This window comes from Halichoeres trimaculatus, unplaced genomic scaffold (genome assembly GCF_033239565.1).
Source record: "Halichoeres trimaculatus isolate MK-OKI-2021-1 unplaced genomic scaffold, fHalTri1.1 fHalTri1_scaffold_20, whole genome shotgun sequence".
NCBI lineage: Eukaryota > Metazoa > Chordata > Actinopteri > Labriformes > Labridae > Halichoeres > Halichoeres trimaculatus.
Window position 1 is genome coordinate 26,516,114 of NW_027437198.1, and position 21,524 is coordinate 26,537,637.

Sequence of the window (21,524 nt, forward strand, 5' to 3'; positions counted from 1 at the left end):
CAAAATGAATTTACTAATAACTTCAGTTTAATTTAAGACACTGTACATTTTTATTTTATTATTATCTTATGTAATATATTTATTTCATTCTTTTCTAAATAAAAATCGATACAAAGAAAAAAATAAAAGATCCCCAAAACTGAATGAAAAGGAGCAGAAAGAAAGAAACTCTTATTGTATCTGCCCCTTCTGTCACAGGATACAAATCAACAATCACATGACAATAATTTAAGAAAATTACAAAACAGAAAAGCTGCAGGCAAACATGCCTTTTAACATTTCATTCTTTTCAAAAAAGAAAAAGAAAAACAGCCACAAAAAAAAAATCTTTTTTTTTTTATCAATACTAAATATAGAAAAAATTTAAATAAAATCATACAAAACAACAGCATAATCAAACATTAAAAGCTAACATCACAGGTAACATACACCCTTTTTTTAAACTTGTGGCCTGGGACTACATATGAAAAAAAAAATCTTTTGGCTAACTTGCATATTTACAGACATTTTAACCAATATACACTGTCCCTGTAAAATAAATAATTAGTTGAAATGAAATGAAATAAAATGGATATGAGTAATGGGTTATGAGCTATCTACAGTAAGACAAATCCGGAAGAAAATACAGATTATTTTAAAAAGTGCAAATTATTTCATCATTATTTTTGAAATATTTTAATAAAACAAATTACATTTTTAGTTTGTTTTGTTTTGTTTTGGGTTTTTTTTTCTTCAAATTTTTATATTTTTTTAATTTTGCAAATTTTTGACATTTTTGCAGCTTGTTAATATTTTATACATTTTGGAAATTTGTGAAATGTATTGCATTACACAAGCTTTGTCTCTTGGCTGACTATATTGAGGACTGGAAATTTGTGAATTAACATCTTAAAATTCAGAAACAAAGTAAAGCGAGATCGACTTCATTGCTTTTAGGAACCAGTTGGATTAATTGAGTAACAGAAAACATTTGTCAACCATTTTCTTTCCAATTCAAATAAAACGTTAGAGTAATAAACATTCTAAAGTACTATAAAGAAAAACTGTCAATTTTTAAATTGATTTATTGATAAGTTAGTGTTGATTTAGAGATCCACCGCTTGTTTGTTAGTTTCCAGAGTCCGATTGTACTTGAACGCAGCATGACACAGGCGCTCAGGCGGATTGTGATTGGTCAGCTGACAGAAAAACAGGTTACGCCATATTGTCAGCTTCAGAAGACAGCGCTAAATTTCTGCAAAGATGAGAAAATAGTGAGTGTCAGCCGACTTTCAAACATTGTCACATTACCTTTGATAAAATGTGAGCTTCCTATGAGTTCAGGTGTTTGATGTTGGAGGAAAACACGGTGACTGGGCGAGCGTCGCTAGCTGTTGGCTCCAACACGCAGTAGCATAGAGCAGTTAGCCGGGGATGTGAGTGGATCTGCTCCGTGGCGCTGTGGAGCCCCTTATCAACCTGATTCCACCTCTGTCTTTATGTTCAGGCTCACTCTACCCACGGTTTACGCGGAGATGGATCACTCTGGGGCTCTGGAAGGCGCACCTGGGAAGGATGGTTCAACCTCACAGGGGTCTGGGGTCTGCCTGCGGAGTCGACCGTGCTCCACGGAGAGAGACGGCCAGGTGCGCGCTGTCAAAGCTGCTCTTCAGTCCAGGTTGGGGCCCTATGAGCCAGTCCTGACCTACCTTCAGTCCGTCCTGCTGTGGGAAAGACCCTTTCAGTGTGTGCTTCTCTACATTGTGGTCAACGTTGTGTTTTGGTGAGTTTCAGCTGAAGGAATTGTGTTTATTTTGATGCAGACTTGTCCTGTTTCCTGTGTTAATGCAACCTACATTCAGACAATGCAAGGGCTGTTGTCTGAGTGAAAGCCAACGTGACTGAGAGCAGCTGGGGATTTTACACAATGCAAATGTTTCACCTGTCAATTCAAGACAGCGCAGATGGCTGCAGAGTGGGTCTATTTATAGGCACAGGCTTCACAGGGTTCTACTTAATGTGTGATGTAGCTCCAAACAAATCGTTTTCCTAATCTTAAAAACAGTTTGAAGCCCTGCTGCTGCATTTAACAAACCCATGTGTCTGTAAAACACAGGGAGGACATTCACTTTCAGTTTTGTACAAGAAGTCTCCAAGGACTTAGAAGCACATGGCGGCCAAACCAGTCTGTATATAGCCATCCCTGTTTTACCAAGAGTGATTACATTTCACAGGCCAAAGCATCAGACCTTTAAATGTGCTTAAAATAAAATGATTGAAGAGAGCAGAGAAAGCACTCAGAGAGGTAAATCAGTGGAAGTTTTGGTGAAGACATGGTTTTGATGTGATCGTCTTGAAGACTCAGTGACCTGGGACACAGAGAGGAGGAAGACCGGTCTACTGGCCTGCGTCTGAAGCTCAGACCCTCAGCCTTTATTCGATCAGACCACTGGGCTGCCCGTCCTGTCTCTTTTTAACGTGCTTCAGCGCACACTCAGGACAGTTTTTGCCTCCAGATATGCGTTCATTAACACATTTTCCCACAGTGCCACTGATGTGCGGGCGTCACATGGGGGGACTTTGATGGAAAGTAGGCGCTAATTGCACTCCTAACCCAAATACTAACACACCTTGCTCTGTCAACAAATTCTTTGTTGGGTTAATCTCTAACTACTTATTGGCAGGAACCTGAACCACTGTTGCAGTAAACACATTTTTAGTCTTGTGATCTGAAAGTGGAGCCATACTTAGGGTCTTTAATTTGTTTATGTGGGGGAAGTGGTTTGTGTGGAAATAAATGTTGTACAGCTTCAAAGATGGGAGATCCTAAAATAACGCATGTGCTGCCATCTTTAACTTCTATTAACTGACCTGTCCTCCTGTATTTACTTATAAACTTTATTAATTCTGTTAATATCAGAGCAGATTAGTCAGTTTTATCTCTTTTCTCTTCCAGGTTCTTCGCCCTGACCTCGCTGCGGCTGCTTTTCCTGCTCGCCTCTGGTCTGGTTGTGGTCGTCTGTGTTGATACCTGGAGGAATAAGATCTGGCCAGAGATAAAAGGTGTGATAAGTTCAATATGCAGAATGAATTTTCTTTTTCTCCAACGTCCCCAAAGTTATTTCTTTTTTCTCATAATCTAACAAAAGAACCCAGTGCACTGTGGTTTTAACAAATGCACTTTGTCAGAATAGATATGACACCTGTCATCAGACCTACACTCCGGACCTTTCTGATGATAATGCATCTCAGAGTAAAGTTGAAGAGAAATGGATTTTGAGCTCACATACTGATCTGTGTTCTTTCTCTTTTCACAGTCAAAACCCAGGATGAGTCAGAAAATGAGAGGTTTGTTACTTTAAAATAAAAACCAGCAAAATGAATGCCAACGTGAATAACGGTACAGGCAGAAAACTGACAAAGATGTCGACCGTTTCTCTCCTTGTAGCTGGGGTCTGGTGCAGCCCAACATAATCAGCGTGCCTGAGCTGTGCCATCACATCGCTGAGGCCTGGGTCAGCGCAGCTGTGCTCACATCTGGTGTGATCCAGTACAAGAGACAGAACCCTGGCATGGTGAGCACAGCACACATCAGGTCACATTGCAGCTCAGCTCAGTGGTCTGCAACCTTTACTTTCATAGGAGTCATTTTTCCTCAGCTCACCTGGAATAAAGTCATACAAGAGCCACAAAATCCACTTGACCTTCACAATAAAGACGATAGATTGTATACATTCTATCCACACTTAAAAGGTACTAAATAAAATAAAATTTTGAAAATGCATGATTTTTTTTATTTTTAAAAACCTAGTGACTGTTTGCCCAAAGGAGATTTTTTTAATGTATGAACTTGTGGACGTGATGTTTTCATTTTTTATTTCTGATTACTTAGCAAAAACTTAAGAAATAAAATAAAATTTAAAGATGTGGACAAATTTCAGAAATTTTTGAAACTTCCCCCCCAATTTTTTTTTTTTTCAAAAATGTCAAAATTTTGAATTTTGAAAATCCCCTGAATCATTTCACAAACAAGAAATTTTTTGAATTCATGAAATTGTGCATGGAATGTCTTTGTTTTTTATTTCACATTGATGACCAAAAACGTCAAAAAAATAAAATAAAATAAAACAAAGAAAAATTTTGATTTTTTTTTTATTTTTTATTTTTTTTTAACTTTGAATGCTGGAAATCTACTGAATGATTACCCAAATGAGAAGTTTTTTTAATTGGTGAAATTGTACATGTGATATCTTACTTTTTTATTTCTGAGTAATTACCAAAAACATTTAAAAAAAAAATAGATTAAAACTAAGACAAATTTCATTTTTTTTTAACTTAAAAAATGTGCCATTTTTTTTTATTTAAAATGTTGAAACTTTGAATGTTGAAAATCTACTGAATGATTACCCAAATTCGATGTTTTTTTTTTTTTTGTAAAATTGTATGTGATGTCTTAATTTTTTTATTTCTGATTAATTACCAAAAACGTCAAAAAAATAAAATAAACAAAAATTTCAATTTTTTTTGAAACATTAAAAATGTGCAAAAAAATGTTGAAACTTTTCATATTGAAAATCTGAGCTGAATAATTTCCCAAATTAGAATTTTTTTTTATTTTGTGAAATTGTACATGTTATATGTTAGTTTTTTATGTTTAAATAAATTTTTAAAAGAGAAAACTAAATAATTTCAAAAATGGGCAGAATTTAGAAAAATTGAATTTTTAAACTTTGCAAAATATAAAAAAAATTAAAAAAAATTGTGCAAAATTTCTTAAAAACTCTTGAATTGAGTAACATATATTGATAATAATGCTCTGAGTATGTTGAAGACCATTGGCTCAGTTTATCCTGTTTTAGTGAAGTTATTTTTTGCTTCTCGTCAGTTCTGCTTCCTGACCTGTGGAGTGTTCGCCTGTTTGGCCGTGGTCGGACGCTACATTCCTGGTCTGGTGCTCTCCTACTCTGCTGGTAAGTCCATGAACCTGAACTAGTCCTAACTCAAAATCCAGGATCCTACACGGGAACAGGTCATCCTTCACAGGTTCTATTAAAAATTCAGAGGTGTGAAACCAGATCTGTGGGCCCGGTCTGTGAGGTGATTAAAGCCAGTGAAGGGTGGGAAGGGAGCAGACAGAGAGCTCAGGCTGAGGCCGGGCTAATCTCCTGACCTTAGACCAGCACAGGCTCCAGGGCCGAGAGATGAGAGCTGCCAAAGTCCACGGCTGTGACGTCTGAAACAATCCACGGCAGCTTGTGAACTCCCCCCAGTGTGTAGTGAAGATAAGACACACTCGTGTGTGTTTCAGCCTGTGTGTAATCACGTTCTCATCACACTTCTTCTTTCTTTACCAAATGTCTCCTCTCCTGTAGTCCTGGCCACGCTGCTGGCTCCTCTGGGAGCGTATCACAGGATCTTTCAGCATGTGTGTGTGAAGCTGGAGCCGGCCCTGCAGCGGCTGGACTTCAGCGTTCGTGGATACATGATGTCGAAGCCCATTGATAATCAGTGTGAGTATCGGACAAAGGTTGTTTTCTGTTCATTCACTTTCTGAGAAGTCAAAGCTGTGATAATAAACCAACCCACCTGTGCTGTGTCAGCTGTGTAAACCTCTTTCTGACGTATTTATCCGTTGTGTGGTTGTTTCTTCCAGTCCTGCGCAGGCCGATTCGTGGGGCAACCTCAGGTGATGCCAGTGACAGTGAGGAGGAGCTGGCTGCTTTCTGCCCAACGGTAAGTCTGTGACCGCCAAACTGCACCGTGCATCAGCCTGAGGGACAGGAGCGGAGTGTAAAGATTAAAAAATAGCTCACCTTTCCTGTCTCTCGTAGTTTGATGATGCTGTTGTTGCTAAAGAGCTTGCCCTGACCGACTCAGAGCACTCTGACGCTGAGGTGTCCTACACTGATAACGGGACATTTAACCTCTCACGTGGCCAGACGCCTCTCACCGAAGGCTCTGAAGGTAAGCATGCAGGTGTTTGGGTTTGTCCTGTATCATGTGGTGTGGTCTTGTTTCTCATGGCGTCCCCGTCTATCCGCTCAGATCTCGACCGCCACAGTGATGCTGAAGAATCCTTCGCTCAAGACCTCCCAGACTTCCCCTCCATAAACCCCGACGCCACTCTGATGGATGACGATGACGACACGAGTATAGGACTACCCAGTCTGGGTCCGTCCGGGCTGGCGAGTCACCGGGCCTCGGTGCTGGATGTTGATGCTCATCTGGACTCGGACCAGGAGGATCTGGATGCAGAACTGTCCCTCAGCGGCCTGCCCCCTGCCTCTGATTTTTCAGGAGACCTCGCTGGAGTCATCGCCAGTAACATGATTCAGGCGGCGCTTGCTGGAGCCATGCAGCCCCGGCGTCCCGCCCAGCGCAGAGAGGGCCCTCCCCGAGCCGGGGCGCACCGGAGCTACCGCAAACAGTCCAGCTCGGAGCTGGACACAGACTTAGACGTAGAGGACTTTGAAATGCTGGATCAGTCTGAACTGAACCAGATGGATCCTCTCGGAGGAGGAGGAGGAGGCAGACGGGGGGAGGGCCAGGGGTCTAACTTCCTGTCTAGCTTTCTGGGTAAACCACAGTGAGGTGTGTGAGTCTGTGTGTGTGTAGTAAGCTGTGAGCGCGTGCTGTGAGACATGGTTTTAGTTCCAGTAGCCCTGCTTCTGATTTATCACTGTGAAGTTATTTTTTCTATCTCTTCACTCTTTAAACCTCCACATTTAGAAATCTTCGTTGTAAGCTGAGCAATAGGAAAAACAACTGACATTCACACACGAGAGAAACCAGCATCGTTAACCCTTCATTTCCTGTAATCTCTGCACTCATAGGTTAGACGCAGAACATCGGTGCCCAACAGTCTTTTCTACCTGGAGGTCTACACATACAGGGCTATTTAACGTGGGACCAAATCTACATTCCTATTGGTAGAGCTGAGCCATGTCGCTGTGAACATGACGTCATGAAACTCCGTTTTCACATCATGGCTTCACTTCCTGTTGCTGTTAATAAAACTGCTCTGCTGTCGTTCCAGTAACACGTGATCCGTTAGACGATTCATTCAGTGTCAGGTTTACACAGATTCTCCTTTTGTTATCAGCTGCTGATGAGAGGAGGAGGATTTTTGGTTGAAGATTTCAGTACTTTTTCTCTTCTTTCCCATCCTTTCCTTCATCTTTCTGTGCGAAGACGTTTTTGGAAGCTTTTACTGAAGAATGTCACGTTACAGTCTTAACAGCGTGCAAAGTAATATGATGTTAAGTTTGTTGTATTTATAAATGTCTGGCTGAGATTGGTTTAATTTTCTGAGTGAAAAAGCTCGATATATTTTTCCTTTTTCTGCCCTTTCCGCTACAAAAAAAAAAAGAAAAGCATCGTCCTTTTAGTGCCGCGGATTAGCCCAGAGCTTTATGTGTGTGTGTTTTTCTCCTGCTTAAAAAAAATTCATTTAATCTTTTACCATCTTTGTATTTCATGTTGCAAACAGCCATGCTGAACTTTCTAGAGAAAATTTCAATATTCCGTAGTTCATGGATCATTCGCTATTTTAACGGGGACATATGTTTACATCAAAACTGGGCAAAGTTCTCTTTGTATTCTTTCTTGAATGTTAAGTTTGTAAAGGTTTCAAGTGGCTTTTGTGTCCAGGTCAGTCTGATCTCTCTTCCATGGTCAAACCATGTTAGTTTATCAAAAACAACAGTGGAAATAGCACTTATTATTACTCAAAGACTGAATACATCAGTCTAAACCGCTGAGGTTAAACAAAATAACTGACTCTCCTTAATTTCTATTAGGAATTATCGCTACAAATGTTAAAGACAATAGAGTAACTGCTGGATTCATACGTATGGAGATGAAGTAGTATGAAGCGTGCACTTTTTAACCAGAATGTTCCTCATCGCTGCGCCATGAAGAGTCTGCGTGATCTGTAGTCATCAGTTTGACAATGTAATGTGGATAGTCGTGTATTTTCTTCCCTGTATCTGGTTTTGATATGTTTTGTTGTGCAGATCGTATTGAATAAAATATTTGCTATTAAATGTGTCTTTGATGTTTTTGTGTGTGGAAAGAAGGAAAGTGATATAGAAGGTATTACACTTCACTAAAACTCTTTACATTTCGTGTCTTCAACTTCAACTAACTTACTGTTTCTATTTAATGCAGACAAAACAGGCAAATGTAGCAAATACAGACCTTTAAATTAAATATTTAGGAAATATAGGATGGTAATAAAAGCTTAAAAATAACAATCAAAAATCCCAAACATGAAAAAGAAATAGAAAAGACGCAGAGACCTCAATCTAGGTTTCCAAAATTACTTTTATTGAAAATATAGAAAAGGAAAAAAAAACAGAAACTAAATACATAATATTTTTATGTGTCTTTTTATAGTATAAGCTACAGCTTTATCTATGGTTCTGTTTTTGTATATTTACATGAAACGCCAGCATGTAAACAAAGATGTTTTGAATACTAGACGTCCTGTTAAACGTCACTGAGATCAGCTAAAATAACAGAGCTCTCACTCTGCTCCTGTTTTTCGCTATCGAAATCGTTTTTAAAAGAAAATAACAAGCAACAGTCCCTCATTCCCATATCTTTGATGAAAACATATAAAGTATATGTTTATTCATATTTTGTAAACATATTCTGTATCGTATGGGCATAAATAAAATATTTTCCGAATAGAATGCTCAGGCACGATGGTACCCCAGATATTTGCCCTGGTTGTGCATCTGTAAATATAGACGATCTTTTCTATGACGCCCATTTCGCGCGAAGCTTGGTTTGTGAAGCTAACGTGAGGAGGTAAACAAGGCCCAAAACATGAGTAAAAAGGACAACGGTGAGTTTGAGATAAAAACAAGCTGTATTTTACTTAAATTAGTCAGTCGGCTGTCTGACAATCCAATGAACCGATCGACAAACCTTTGATTCCCCGGAGTTTATCGCTAACGTTAGCTAATGCTACTTAGCATACATAAACAACACGTAAACTTTCACTAAATACATTCACGGGTTTTATTTTAACACCTGTTAGTAATCAATATATGTAGACAGCTACAGTTTCAAACAGCTGTGTTAATTGTTCCCTGATAATTGGGGCTTCAAAGGATGACTTTTGTTTATACATAATTCTTTATTTGTAATTTAAGCTTGTATTCAGTTTTGAAAGGGATATTTTTACAGCATGTCCTTTCAGTAATAACAATGATAAGCTTTATTTATGTGGCACTTTTCAAAAGCAGTGTTACAAAATGCAGGACGAAATGAAACAAACAGTAAAAGAAATAATTAAGAAGAAAAAAAAGAGGTGTAAAGGAGAAATGTGATAAACGAAAGAAAAATATATGTTACAGAAAAGGCTAAAAACTACCACCACATAAAGGAAAGGAAAAAAAAAAACAGAAAAATAAAAGAATAAAAAAAAATATAAAACAGATTGAGACAAAAGATAATAATTCAAAGATCCTGTCTATGTACTGTAAAAGAAAAAAAGTAAAGGTAAAAAAATAAATAAATGAATAAAGGCAGCATTTCAATGATAACAAAAAACGCTCAGGTTAGTTTTTTTCAAAGACAGAGTGAAATGTAAACAAAACAAAACAGCTGAATAAAACCAAAGACATGCATACATATGCTCAAATAAAAACCAGAAATTTCAATGATCTTTTTCATACTGATATAAGGGACAGATATACAAATTTATAGTAAGTAAATGGGCTCAAACAGTGAAAAAAATGGTTTAATTAAAAGAAAAAGCATTAATATTAATTGATAATATTACATAAATAAGTTAAACAATAACAGATCATGCAGATCATATTGAATAAAATATGCTATTAAATGTGTCTATGATGTTTTTGTGTGTGGAAAGGAGGGAAAGTGATATAGGAAGTATTACACTTTACCAAAACGCTTTACATTTAGCACCTTCACTTTTAAATATATTAAGTTACCATCTCTGGGTTCAGCTGAAATGCTTTATCTGTGTCTATTTACAGTATTAGCTACTGCTTTATTTCAATGATCTTTTTATACTGCTACAAAAAACAGATATACAAATTCATAGTAATTAAATGGGCTAAAACAGCGAAAAAATGGTTTATTTAAAAGAAAAAACAGAAATTAAGATTGATAAAATTACATAAATAAGTTAAACAAAAACATTAAGTTACTAAAAAGACAGTAGGGCTGAACAGTTTGGGTATTTAAAGTATTTTCTCATATATGATGTGATCTCTCTGCTGTCACACCTCAGGCGCGAGTCTCATCCTCTCCTACCTGAATGAGAAAAACCGTCCCTACAGCGCTCAAGATGTCTTCAATAATTTACAGAAGCAGCATGGGTTGGGGAAAACGGTGAGATGAACACTGAGGATTAAATATTCATCTGTAATATGCATTTGTACTGCCAGCTACATTTAATAATTTATCACATATTTGTGATTCACCAGGCTGTGGTCAAGGCCATGGAGCTGCTGGCGCTGGAGGGCAAAATAAAGGAGAAAACGTATGGGAAGCAAAAGATTTATTTTGCAGATCAGGTTAGTTTGTTTCTCCAGAAAGCTTTAGTGCTGCACAAAGCTGTCACTCAGAATAACACCCCGTCTCCTCCACAGTCTCAGTTTGAGGATGTGAGCGATGCAGACCTGCAGGCCATGGACTCTCAGATCTCTGCGCTCAGTGCAGACGTGCAGGCTCTCACCCAGACCTGCAGACAGCTGGACTCAGGTAGAGCTTACATCTGATCTCTGTTTCTTTTAATGCAGCAATGTGAATCTATGGCAAGCCCTTTTAACATTTAATAGGTAGTCTGGATATGTAATACAGATATCCGCAATTCAATTCTTCCTAGTCAAAGTGAACATTTCAGATATCCACAATGACATTACTCCTATCCACAATTGTAATTTCAGATATCCACAACTTAATTCCTCCTAGGACAAATCACCTTTCCCCATTCATGTGTGTGGGGTTTCTCATTACAGATATCTTAAACTCAATTATGGATAGCCACAATGTGAGATGTGGATATCTGCAACTAGATTATGACTATCCATAAATCTAGTTGCAGATATCTACAATTTCATTCTGGCTAATCACAATTCCAAATCAAGATATCTTCAACCCCCTTCCATTAAAGATATCTATTAGAGCTGAAACGATTCCTCGAATTATTCGAGGTACTCGATTACAAAAAATGATCGAGGAATTTTCTCCGCCTCGAGGAATCGTTTAATTTCAAAAAAGATCAAAGAGTGGCATTTCAAATAGAGTTGACGCCATATTTAGAGAGTTTTCAGTCCCCTCAAACCACCTCTTTTTCAAAATAGCGACTAGCCACAAATATAGCTTCTTTTCTGGAGTTTGGAGACTAATATGAAAGCATGTATTGATCTGCATCAGCTGCTTGTATCTCATATTTCATCAGATTGCACAGAACTTGGAATTTATCACCCAAAGTCACTTGATTTTAGACTTGCTTGAAACAAATTTTCATTTGAAAATAACTGCTCTTTAACTTAAGAAAAATGTGTTTTATCTGATTACTCGATTAATCGATGGAATTTTCAGTAGAATACTTGAATGCTAAAATATTCGATAGCTGCAGCCCTAATATCTATAATAGCATTTATAGATATCTTTAATTACATTTTGACTAGTCAAAATTATGTTGTTGATAACTACAATGTTAATTCCAGAGAGTCAAATGTAGCTATTGAATGTTAAAAGGGCTTGCCATATGAATCAGTTTTGCGCCCCTGGAGGCCACAGGAAGTCAGTGTAAAGGGCTCATTGTTTTTTTTTTCAGAGCTGAAGGAGCTCAACAACTCGCTGACAACAGAAGAAGTTCAGTCTGAGATCAAAAAACTGAACGCCGAATGTTCGGGATACAGAGAACGACTGGAGAAGATAAAGTCGGCGACAAATCACGTCACGCCTGAGGAGAAAGAGAAGGTTGGGATTTAACTTCTTCTATTAACAAACCTGAAGATGAGTATTTTCTACAGAAGCGTATTTCATTCACTTAAAGAAAAAAAACAACTCAGGTTTTTCAGAGTAATTTATTCTTCGGTTTGTTTTTTGTGCTAATTAATTTTGTTTTTCTAAATAATATTTTTTTATTGATTTGTTTTTTATAATTATTTCTGTTTTTATAAGTATTTTTTTGTGGTAATTAATTTTGTTTTTCTGATTAATATTTTTTTTATTGCTTTGTTTTTTGTTATAATTATTTCTGTTTTTATGAGTAATTTTTTTTTCTGTTTTCAGATGACTTTTTTCCTGTTTTTAGGAGTAATTTTCTCCTGAATAGCGAGATACATAGAAATCCCATGAGAACCTCAACCTGCTGTTTTTCGTGGTAATTTTTTCCTCCTGTTTTTAGGAGTATTTTGTGTTCGGCACATATATGCCTTATCCTTAACTTTCTACGGGTCTGTACCGGGTCTATAAAGGTAAGATATTAGCCACACACAGGGTATGATACCCTTGTTATGTTTTCGACTCTATCCTTTTTCTTTTATATAAGCCTATTGTTCAATGTAATACTTAAGGAATAGACGAAGATGTGACATTAAAAAAATGCACTGCTTCTACATTGAAAACGGTAGAAAGTTAAGGAGAAGGCATATATGTACCGAACAGGATCTCTGATCCGTGTGGGACACAGGAGCCACCACACATCCACGGGAGTCCTCTGCAGGTTGGAGGTTCTCACGGGATTTCGAAGTAGCTCGATACTTCAGGAAAAAAAAATACTCCTAAAAACAGGAGGAAAGAATTACCACGAAAAACAGCAGGTTGAGGTTCTCGCGGGATTTCTAAGTATCTTGATACTCCAGGAAAAAAATACTCAGAAAAACAGGAAAAAAGTAATCTGAAAACAGAAAAAAAATTACTCATAATAACAGAAATAATTATAACAAAAAACAAACCAATAAAAAATATTAATCAGAAAAACAAAATTAGTTACCACAAAAAAACAGACCAATAAAAAAATATTACATAGAAAAACAAAATTAATTATCATAAAAACAAGCCGAAAAATAAATTACTCTGAAAACCTGAGTTGTTTTTATTTTCTTCAAGTGAATGCAATACGCTTTTATAATTTTCTTTGTCATTCATTACTTATTTTTTGAACTACAGGTCTACAAAGAGCGTGATGTTTACGTGAAGGAGTGGAAAAAGAGGAAGAGAATGGTAAGGTATGAAAATATTGTGATAACAGATCTCAAATTCACATCATCCTCATGTGTTTCTGTGTGTTTCAGGCTTCAGACATGATGAACCAGATCCTGGAGGGCTACCCAAAGAGCAAGAGAGAGTTCCTGGTGAGTTCGAGCAGCTCGTTAATCACATTTTTTCAAAAAGACTCACTTTCTGTGTGTTTTATTGATTGTTGTGCAGCATTGATGAAAAGCTGGTGTGTAACTCTTACAGGATGAAGTCGGGGTGGAGACGGATGAAGACTGTAAGGTGGTTTTTCCGAGCATTTAAAGGAAACACCTGTTTGTTGGCTTCAGATGAGTGATTTATAGCCTTACATTACAGAAAAAGCTGCTTCTTGTTGTGAAATATGTTGTAAAAATATCCCTGGACTATTTGTTCCCTTTAAAGCCAGAAAACAATCTTTAGCTTCACTGAAAATGTTTGAATTCTTCATATTAGTGTAGAAATCTGTTCATTCTTTGCTGTTCGTGTTACTCTTTTCATCTTTTTTTGCCTTTGTTTATAAATTGTACAGAGAAAAACTGTTAAAGGAAGTGTATCTAAACCCTTTAGGAATCATTTCCTGTTTTGTTTTGTTGAATGTTTGCACTGCTCTTTTGCTGTCAGGTTATTAAACTCTGATAAACAGCTTGAAATATTTTTTTAAATAAAACATCAATTTAAACTTCTTTTATGTGAAAACACAGTACATGACTACCAAAGAACTTTAAAACCAAAAATAGGCTCAAAAAATGTGTATTTCTCATCCGACAGTTTTTTGCGTGTGACTCAAGAAATGGAAACTAAACCGTCAAAGTTTTCACAGAACAATGTTTTCCTATATATTTTTAAAATGTACATGTTCATACAGAAGTAAACCAGACGTAAATCTCTGCACAAGGTGAAGGTACAGTGATTCAAACATTCACTTTAAAATTCAGACAAACACAGGTTGGAATGAACGGATGCTGAGGAGCAGAGTAAAAAGCGTGACTCATGTTCGCCTTAAAAACACAAAATGCTTCTTCAACTTTAGCATTTTTTAACAATTTTGAGTTTTAAATCATAAAAACAAACACTAAAACCAAATGTTGCTTGAGGACAGATGTTAAAAGAATCCAGATGCTGAACTCTGGAGACAAAGGCTCTGATTGATTCGTGTATAACTGACCCCGTACAGATGAGGGTCTGTGATAAAAATACAGCTGTATCCCTTTAAATTTTCCTTGAATGGTCTGAGGTAATCCAATCACAGCCAGGGAGTCACTGATGATGAAAACATAAATACTGTGGTGCCGCTTGAAGCCGATTGGAGTTTCCACTCCACCCTGAGAGGAAAGAGCAAGTCCAGAGTCCCTGTGGGAGCTGATCCCAGAGGTTTCCTCCGTCAGTACAGCTGACCGTTGAGCTGCCGGAGCACGCCGACCACAAACTCCCTGAGCGTCTGAGGAAGAAACAGAAGAAGAAAACATGTTAATTTAGCTTAAACAAAACAAAACTAGCTGCGTTTCCATCAGAGGTGTCAAAAGTAGTGATGTTACGAGATGTGCTGAGTAATGAAGGGGGCGTTTCCGTGAAGTGCGTACCGAGGCTTTTTAGGTGACCGCGAGCTTTTACAGCAACATAAGCCTCTCAGGCGCCATTAAAAATGTAGGCTTCTCATAGAGAGTTGCAGTCACACATAGCCTAAAAAAACATTTGGGGAAATTTATACAAAGAAAACATTCAAAAAATATTGTAGAGAAATCATTTGGTTGTAACTTTTTTTTCTTTTGTAATTAACAGTCATTCTCAAGAGCCAAAACAGACACCAAAGTTGGATGGATCACACGTTACGTGGTTGAGCTATAACTGCCTGTGATTCTACATCTGACCAGCAGGTGGCTTTGTGTGTAAATTAAGCTTCAAGAGATTAACCCTTTCTTAAACCACTTGGTTCAGGTGGTTTGACGATGAAGCTTCATCCCACCATCACTAGTGGAAAGTATTCACATCCATTAGTCAAATAGAAGCGTAGATCATAGGGTTTAAAAAGACTTTTGTAGAAGTTGATGTTTACTTCAGTAAATGTGTAAAAGTACTGGTTTTAAAACTACTTAAAGTATAAAATTAAAAGTAATGTAAGGGGAACAGAAGCTAATGACTATAAAGTTTTATTAAAATGTTAGTGTTGAAATATTTAGAGCAGCTGGTGTTGATCAGTATGGTCTTACTAGATCACTTTAAACTAACAGAGGCTAGCCAAAATGTTTGATTACTTTATTCAGACTGTGTTTCCCCCCATGTAAGTCAAATTAAGTTTATTTTCCACTTAGTGGCAGACCAAAGCATAAGTAATTTAATGTTACTGTGGTTAATTTTCTGAATGATAATTATTTTTTTCCCATCAGAGCCACCATACTTAGTAGGTGCAGTTTCCTGTTTTGTGCCAGCAGAGAGCAGCACTGGGGCTGTTTTCCAAACCACCTGCTACATACTACATGTGAATACTACCTACTGCTTTTGCTTGTATTATGTAGTCTGACTGCTCTGTTGGATCTGTTTTGTAGTAACTACTCTGGTTTCTGGTTTCAGAAGTGGAGCAACAGATGATGTTTTATTTTTTGCCTTTTTTATAAATGTAAAAATAATCAATGGGCAGATCTCAGCATTTTAGTTTTGTTAATCATATCACACAGAATCATCATTCTTGATTTCTAATCTTAGAACAAAAGTTATATAGTTTACTGAAAATAAATCTCAAAGGGATTTTTATTTTTACAGCTGACGGAAAAAAATACTTATATGTAATGCATATATGGTGTATAAAGGAATTAGTGGTTTATATGGACTTTAATGAATTTTTAGAAGTAAACACCTCTTTGACTTACTCATCCAACCTCGATTCAATTCACTCTATCCCAATGGCCCAATTTTTGTGTGTGTTTGTGTAGGTTTTTTGTTTATGACAGGCTTGAATGAAAACAAGGTGATATTAAACGGGAGGTTATTTTCTAAATGTAGGGAGTAGAAAGTATGGATGTTTGTCTGAAAATGTAAAGAGTAGAAATAAAAAGTCAGCTAAAAAATATATCTTCTCCAGTACAGTATAGATGACCAAAATGTCTACATAAGTAAGGTAACAAACTTTTATTACTTTCTTACTTGACACCTCTGGTTTCCATTACACCTAGAATTGGGTGAAACCTAAATATCACAATAAAAAATAATATGGAAACACCAACATTTTGAAAAAACATGTCACGTCATGTTTGTGTCGTCTACTTGCAATGGAAAAAACAGCACAGCGCTACTGTTTTTTATCGAATCTTCACGAATATAGCTTTGATTTTGCGAGGAGGTGTGATGGAAACGCAGCCTCTGACTGTTTTTACTGTGTCTGATCCAAACATGAGAAACGTCGCCCACCTGTGGCTTGCAGTGCTCCTCGATCCAGCTGAACACGCAGGCCGAGAGCTCCTGGAAGTTGCTCATTGAGACAGAGTTAGTGAACGACTGAAACAGCGAGTCCATGATGCTCTGAAAGATGTTGAACTTGACTTGGTCGGACACCTGGTCCTCCCCTTGCTGTGGGTTGTTCTGGTGGGCCTTCACGATGTGCTCATAGTTCCTGCACGGAGAGATTTCATCAGGTTTATGAACGTTAGACTTAATGGTGCACACACACTGAAACCAAAGCATCTTTTTTTATTTATTTTTTCATAACAAAAATCCAGTTTCGCTCACGTTTTCATGATCTTCAGCGCCATCACTTCTTTCCTCAGCACGGTAACTTCCTCCTCTTGCTTCTTTTTTTCTTTGTGAAGGAAATGGATGTAGTCGATCGCTGCAAAACAAGAGAAAAGATCAGTCAGGTGTTCCTTCACGCCACACGTTTCGAGATCATCCTCCTTCTTACTTTTCTGCAGCACAGTCGCCTTGCTGATCTTCTGTGCTCCGACTGCAAACTCAGACTGCTGCTGGCAGGTCGGCACTATTGTCTGAAGGTCTTCGTAGCCTTTCTGAGGTTTGAGGAAACAAATATTGAGTCATTCACTCCCTGAGAATCAGAAATGAAATCCACAAAGTCACAGAAACGACTGCGAGCTCACCTTGATGGCGTCCCTCCGCTTCTGCTCGGCCTGGGTGTGCGCCTGCCTCCGTCGATCTTTATACGAGTCTTTGTACGATGTCTCCTGTCTGTAGTCGCTGTCTTCATCATCTGTTCAAGAACAAACAGTCAAACAAAGAGCCCTCTAATATCTGAGTAGTCAACAAAAACAACAAGGATTTAAAAGATGAGTTTGCTTCAAAATTTAAGACCAAGACTCTTTTATCATCCCTCAGGATCGTATGAGCTCAGGAGTCGTTTGAGATCTTTTTACGACAAAGTTCACTCCACATTATTCGCAGCTGCAGCTCATAAAGTGGTGATGGGAACTGAAAAATATCTGCAGTGATGGAAATCATGTGCTACAGCTCTTCATGAACAGACTGTTATTACTAGGGCTGTCAAAATTAAAGCATTAATCAGATTAATCCCATCATCATTATTAATCTGATTAAACATTTTAACTCATTTAACTTATCTGCTGAGCAGGACGACTCAAAACCCCTGAAAAGTCTCTGCAGTTTGGGCAGCTTCAAGTAGATTTGAGTGAAAAAGAAAATAAATAAAAAACAGAAAAGTCGACCTTATTTAAGTATTGTGCACACTCTGCAGGAAGGAGTTTCCTTTTTTGCTTCAGGGCTTCAGTAAGACGAATTGACACAACTGCAGACCCATTAATATCGTCATGGACACGGTTTTTACAAAGGTTTTGCCTCTCAAGATGCACTGAACAAGGCTCTATCGAGAAACAAAAAGTTTTTTTTTTTTTTTAACATGAATATTTCATCCTTCTTTGAGTCAGTTTGCTCATGCAAAATGAAACATGATTAATATCCACATCAACCCTGAGATTAATCCGATTAAACACTTTAATACTTTGACAGCACGACTCAAAACAAAATTCAAGACAGTTGTAGTTTTTCAATATATATAAAAAAAAAAAAATTTCAGAAAAAAAATAAATAAACAAATAAAAAAAGATCTAAGATGATGTGTTGAGGTAGTTCAGAGATAAAGAGCGGCGTCATCCTGAGAAAAGACGACCATGGAGAGGATCGAAGGATGGAGCGCCTGAGATGAATGCGACCAAAAAAGTACATTGTCTGTTTTTTTGGATCAAAAACAGGAAGAGACATAAAAGAAGAGAGTCCACTCTTCTTTGGTAGTTTTTGGTGCTTACATGGTCAGGGAAAACAAGATTATTTGGGTCTTGAAAGATCATTCTAGATGCTCTGCAAATGCCGGCATGATTAATCATGATTAATCATGATTAATCATGATTAAAGTGACATGTAACTTGATTATTTTTTAAATCACTTGACAGCACTGTTTATTGCACATATAACTAATGGAATTAAATATACTAACTGCTGACAACTTGATCTGTTAATTTAACGAATAATACGTATAAAAAAAACTTTTTACTTTTAAAAAGGGCAAAAAAAATGTAGTATTAATCCTATAATTACGATATTGTTAGTATATAGCAGACTCAGGATTCAAGCACAGGAGACAGGTATGCATGTAAACAGGAAAAGCAGTAAAGGTGGAAGAGAAAATTGTATCATAGTTTCAGGATTGAGATTATTTAAAAATTTTAGATTTTTTTTTTTTTTTCAAATTGAAGTCCTTCATTATAGCCTTTGTTTATAAGCCTGGTTAAATAAAAGTTAAGACGTCAGATACCCTGGATAAATCTACAAACTGACTCACATGTGATGTGCCTTTTGGGAAAAATATGGCTCCAGATTTAGTCTCAAGACATCATCAACATCATCCGACTTTTTCCACTCGGTCTGCTGTTCAGAAAGTCAACTAAAAATCGCAAAAACCGGGAATATCGAAGAATCGCAATTCGAATGTAACCCCAAAAATCACACAACAATTCAATCAGGAGAAAAACATCTGGTCCCAGTCTAAAAAAGCAGTGTACAGTAAAAATGAAACCAAAACACAAACCTGTGTTAGGAACTGAAGAGGCACTTGTGGAGCCGATGCTGTTTGCTCTGGATACAACTGAACCCTTTCTGGCCGTTTCAGCAAAGAAACCTTCAGGAGCAAGACACAAATTAAACAGATAACCATAAATACATCAGTGACAATCTGTCAAAACCTGTTTTAGGACCTGAAAAACCCACTGGACCTGCAGTGACAGGATACTCACTGGGGTCAAAGCCGCTGTCGCTGAAAGCTCCATCCGTCTGCCGAGCCATCACCAGAGCACAGAGCACGGAAGAGGAGAAAATAGAGAGTGGGATAATGACAGGAGGAACTGTGGAGCCTAAAATACAGTCACAATAGACCAACAGCTTGTCTGCCTCATAAAGAGTCAAATCCCCCACTGAGGGACGACCTGGATAGTCCAGTTCTGGCAGACTCACTTTCCTAGAGCTGCTGCAAATAGGTGCATCAATCAGGAACAAACTGTTAAATCTAGGACACCGAACACAAAGCCCACTTTAACATGTGCTTTGTAAGGAGATGACTTTCAGTTTCACTTTACAGCAGAATCATTTAATAAAGGTGCAATAACTTCACGAGTTTAAGGTAAATGGTCTGTATTGTTCTGACACCTCCTCAGTGACTCTGCTCCTAATTCCCGTATATTTTTATAAACGATATATACCGGAAATGCTATTTTGAGTAATTACACATCTATTTTTGGCACACATGAACTTTAAACGTGCAACATGAGCTCTTTCAGGGCGTTTTGTTTGCTGAACGAGCTAATAGCTTTAGCTTCAGATGCTAACAAACATCACGAAGCAAACGTTAGCTGTGGAGCTAACAAAGCCCAGCTCCTTTAAAACTTAAAATAATTAAACTTCCAGACTCAGTTTTTGTTTCCTGTCACTGCTGACAGACAGCAGGAGGGTCTAACAGAGAAACCAGCTGGAGTTAAAGAGCAGTGACTTACTTTCCAGTGATCCTCCGGGTCCGTCATTTTAGAAAGTCAAAATAACTACAACCTGTGATGCATTCACGTGCGTCTCGTTAATTCCACATTCCTTCTTAAAATACAGAGACGGACTTAATTTCTTTTTTTTTACGGAGAAAAAAAATACTCTTTTTTTTTTTTTTTACACAGATCTAACATTGTTATGGAATCCCGTTTCTGTCAGCTTAAAAAGAAGTCAACTTACCCCAATATTTTTTTTTTCATTCAAAACGTCTTTTTTTCCTCCTAACAAAAAAATATTTCTTTAAGAATCTACCCATTTTTAATTACTTTTTTTTTGAATGGGGCAAATTTTCCCTTTTTATGGCTTCTGTGTAAATATGATTTAAGTCTCGAAATATCAACCTTCTATCCCCAAATTATGACGAGATTAGTTTTTTTTTTTTTTTTTAATTTAGGCAAGTGACCTTTTCAGAAATCTCTCTCTCCCTCTCTCTCTCTGTATATATATATATATATATATATATATATATATATATATATATATATATATATATATATATATATATATATATATATATATACATATATATATATATATATATATATATATACATATATATATATATATATATATATATATATATATATATATATATATATATATATATATATATATATATATATTCCAAAAAAAAATTCTAGAAACTTAATATCTTATAATTTCAATATTTAATATCTTGCAATTAAGTAAATATGATTTAATGTGTCGAAATATCAACCTAGTACCCCTAAATTATGACGAGATTAGTTTCTTTTTTTAATTTAGGTAAGTGACCTTTTTTAGAAATATATATATATATATATATATATAATTTAAAAAAAATTTTTTTGCTCAATTTCTCTCTAGAAACTTAATATCTCATAACTTCAATATCTAATATCTTGCAATTAAGACTTGGTGTCTAAGTGGCAAGTTTTTTTTTGTTTTGTTTTGTTTTGTTTTGTTTTTTTTGTGTTTTTTTTTTTTTATGGAGAAGTTTTCCCAATTTTTTCCCAGGTGGAAATGTCCTTCCATACATTGAACATAAAAATGCAAAAAAATATTTATCCATCGGACTCATTAACTGTATCATGTATGCAATGCTATGCCAAGAGGATGATTCACAGTAATTTCCGATAGCACTCGAATGCAGCGTTAGCACCTACAGTTATATGCCTCGACCATAGGAGGGCGCTGTTGAGCAGTCATCTCCATCATTCAGGATGTACCTGACTGCCAAAACAACCTGACCTGAAGTGATACGGAAGTGGCCCTAACAAATGCAAACC

General features: G+C 36.8%; 3 protein-coding genes across 4 annotated transcripts; 2 read left to right on the plus strand and 1 right to left on the minus strand.

Moving 5' to 3' along the window:
• The first annotated feature begins 1,149 nt into the window (after positions 1-1,149).
• On the plus strand, positions 1,150-8,000 carry retreg3 (reticulophagy regulator family member 3). Of its 2 annotated transcripts, XM_074697380.1 has the most exons (10): positions 1,150-1,253; positions 1,487-1,762; positions 2,936-3,042; positions 3,297-3,327; positions 3,428-3,554; positions 4,865-4,949; positions 5,352-5,489; positions 5,633-5,712; positions 5,811-5,943; positions 6,025-8,000. In XM_074697380.1, exons 2-10 carry the CDS (start codon positions 1,515-1,517, stop codon positions 6,567-6,569), a joined length of 1,494 nt encoding a protein of 497 aa, XP_074553481.1. In that variant the 5' UTR covers positions 1,150-1,253; positions 1,487-1,514; the 3' UTR covers positions 6,570-8,000. The 2 variants fall into 2 exon arrangements, with proteins under 2 accessions (XP_074553481.1, XP_074553480.1); XM_074697379.1 differs by having other exon boundaries at positions 1,178-1,762.
• A 736-nt stretch (positions 8,001-8,736) lies between these two features.
• psmc3ip (PSMC3 interacting protein) lies at positions 8,737-13,864 on the plus strand. Its single transcript, XM_074697593.1, has 8 exons — positions 8,737-8,830; positions 10,247-10,347; positions 10,443-10,532; positions 10,608-10,719; positions 11,801-11,946; positions 13,141-13,194; positions 13,266-13,325; positions 13,435-13,864. The coding sequence occupies exons 1-8, from the start codon at positions 8,812-8,814 to the stop codon at positions 13,489-13,491; spliced, it is 639 nt and encodes a 212-aa protein (XP_074553694.1). The 5' UTR covers positions 8,737-8,811; the 3' UTR covers positions 13,492-13,864.
• Positions 13,812-20,289, minus strand: mlx (MAX dimerization protein MLX). Its single transcript, XM_074697592.1, has 8 exons — positions 20,211-20,289; positions 19,458-19,494; positions 19,253-19,342; positions 17,295-17,404; positions 17,102-17,204; positions 16,930-17,029; positions 16,612-16,813; positions 13,812-14,647 (listed from the first exon to the last, which is right to left on the minus strand). Exons 1-8 carry the CDS (start codon positions 20,235-20,237, stop codon positions 14,591-14,593), a joined length of 726 nt encoding a protein of 241 aa, XP_074553693.1. The 5' UTR covers positions 20,238-20,289; the 3' UTR covers positions 13,812-14,590.
• Between the last annotated feature and the right edge of the window lie 1,235 nt (positions 20,290-21,524).

Bases quoted from the DNA above. Each gene is read 5' to 3' on its own strand.
- mlx (XM_074697592.1), bottom strand. From the start codon at position 20,237: ATGACGGACCCGGAGGATCACTGGAAA. The intron at 19,495-20,210 runs GTAAGTCACTGC...ATGGCTCGGCAG, and splicing joins ACCCGGAGGATCACTGGAAA to ACGGATGGAGCTTTCAGCGA. The intron at 17,405-19,252 runs GTTTGTGTTTTG...GTTCTTGAACAG, and splicing joins CTCTTCAGTTCCTAACACAG to ATGATGAAGACAGCGACTAC.
- psmc3ip (XM_074697593.1), top strand. The intron at 10,533-10,607 runs GTTAGTTTGTTT...TCTCCTCCACAG, and splicing joins AGATTTATTTTGCAGATCAG to TCTCAGTTTGAGGATGTGAG. The intron at 11,947-13,140 runs GTTGGGATTTAA...TTTGAACTACAG, and splicing joins CGCCTGAGGAGAAAGAGAAG to GTCTACAAAGAGCGTGATGT.
- retreg3 (XM_074697379.1), top strand. From the start codon at position 1,479: ATGTTCAGGCTCACTCTACCCACGGTTTACGCGGAGATGGATCACTCT. The intron at 3,555-4,864 runs GTGAGCACAGCA...GCTTCTCGTCAG, and splicing joins AGAGACAGAACCCTGGCATG to TTCTGCTTCCTGACCTGTGG. The intron at 5,713-5,810 runs GTAAGTCTGTGA...TGTCTCTCGTAG, and splicing joins TGGCTGCTTTCTGCCCAACG to TTTGATGATGCTGTTGTTGC.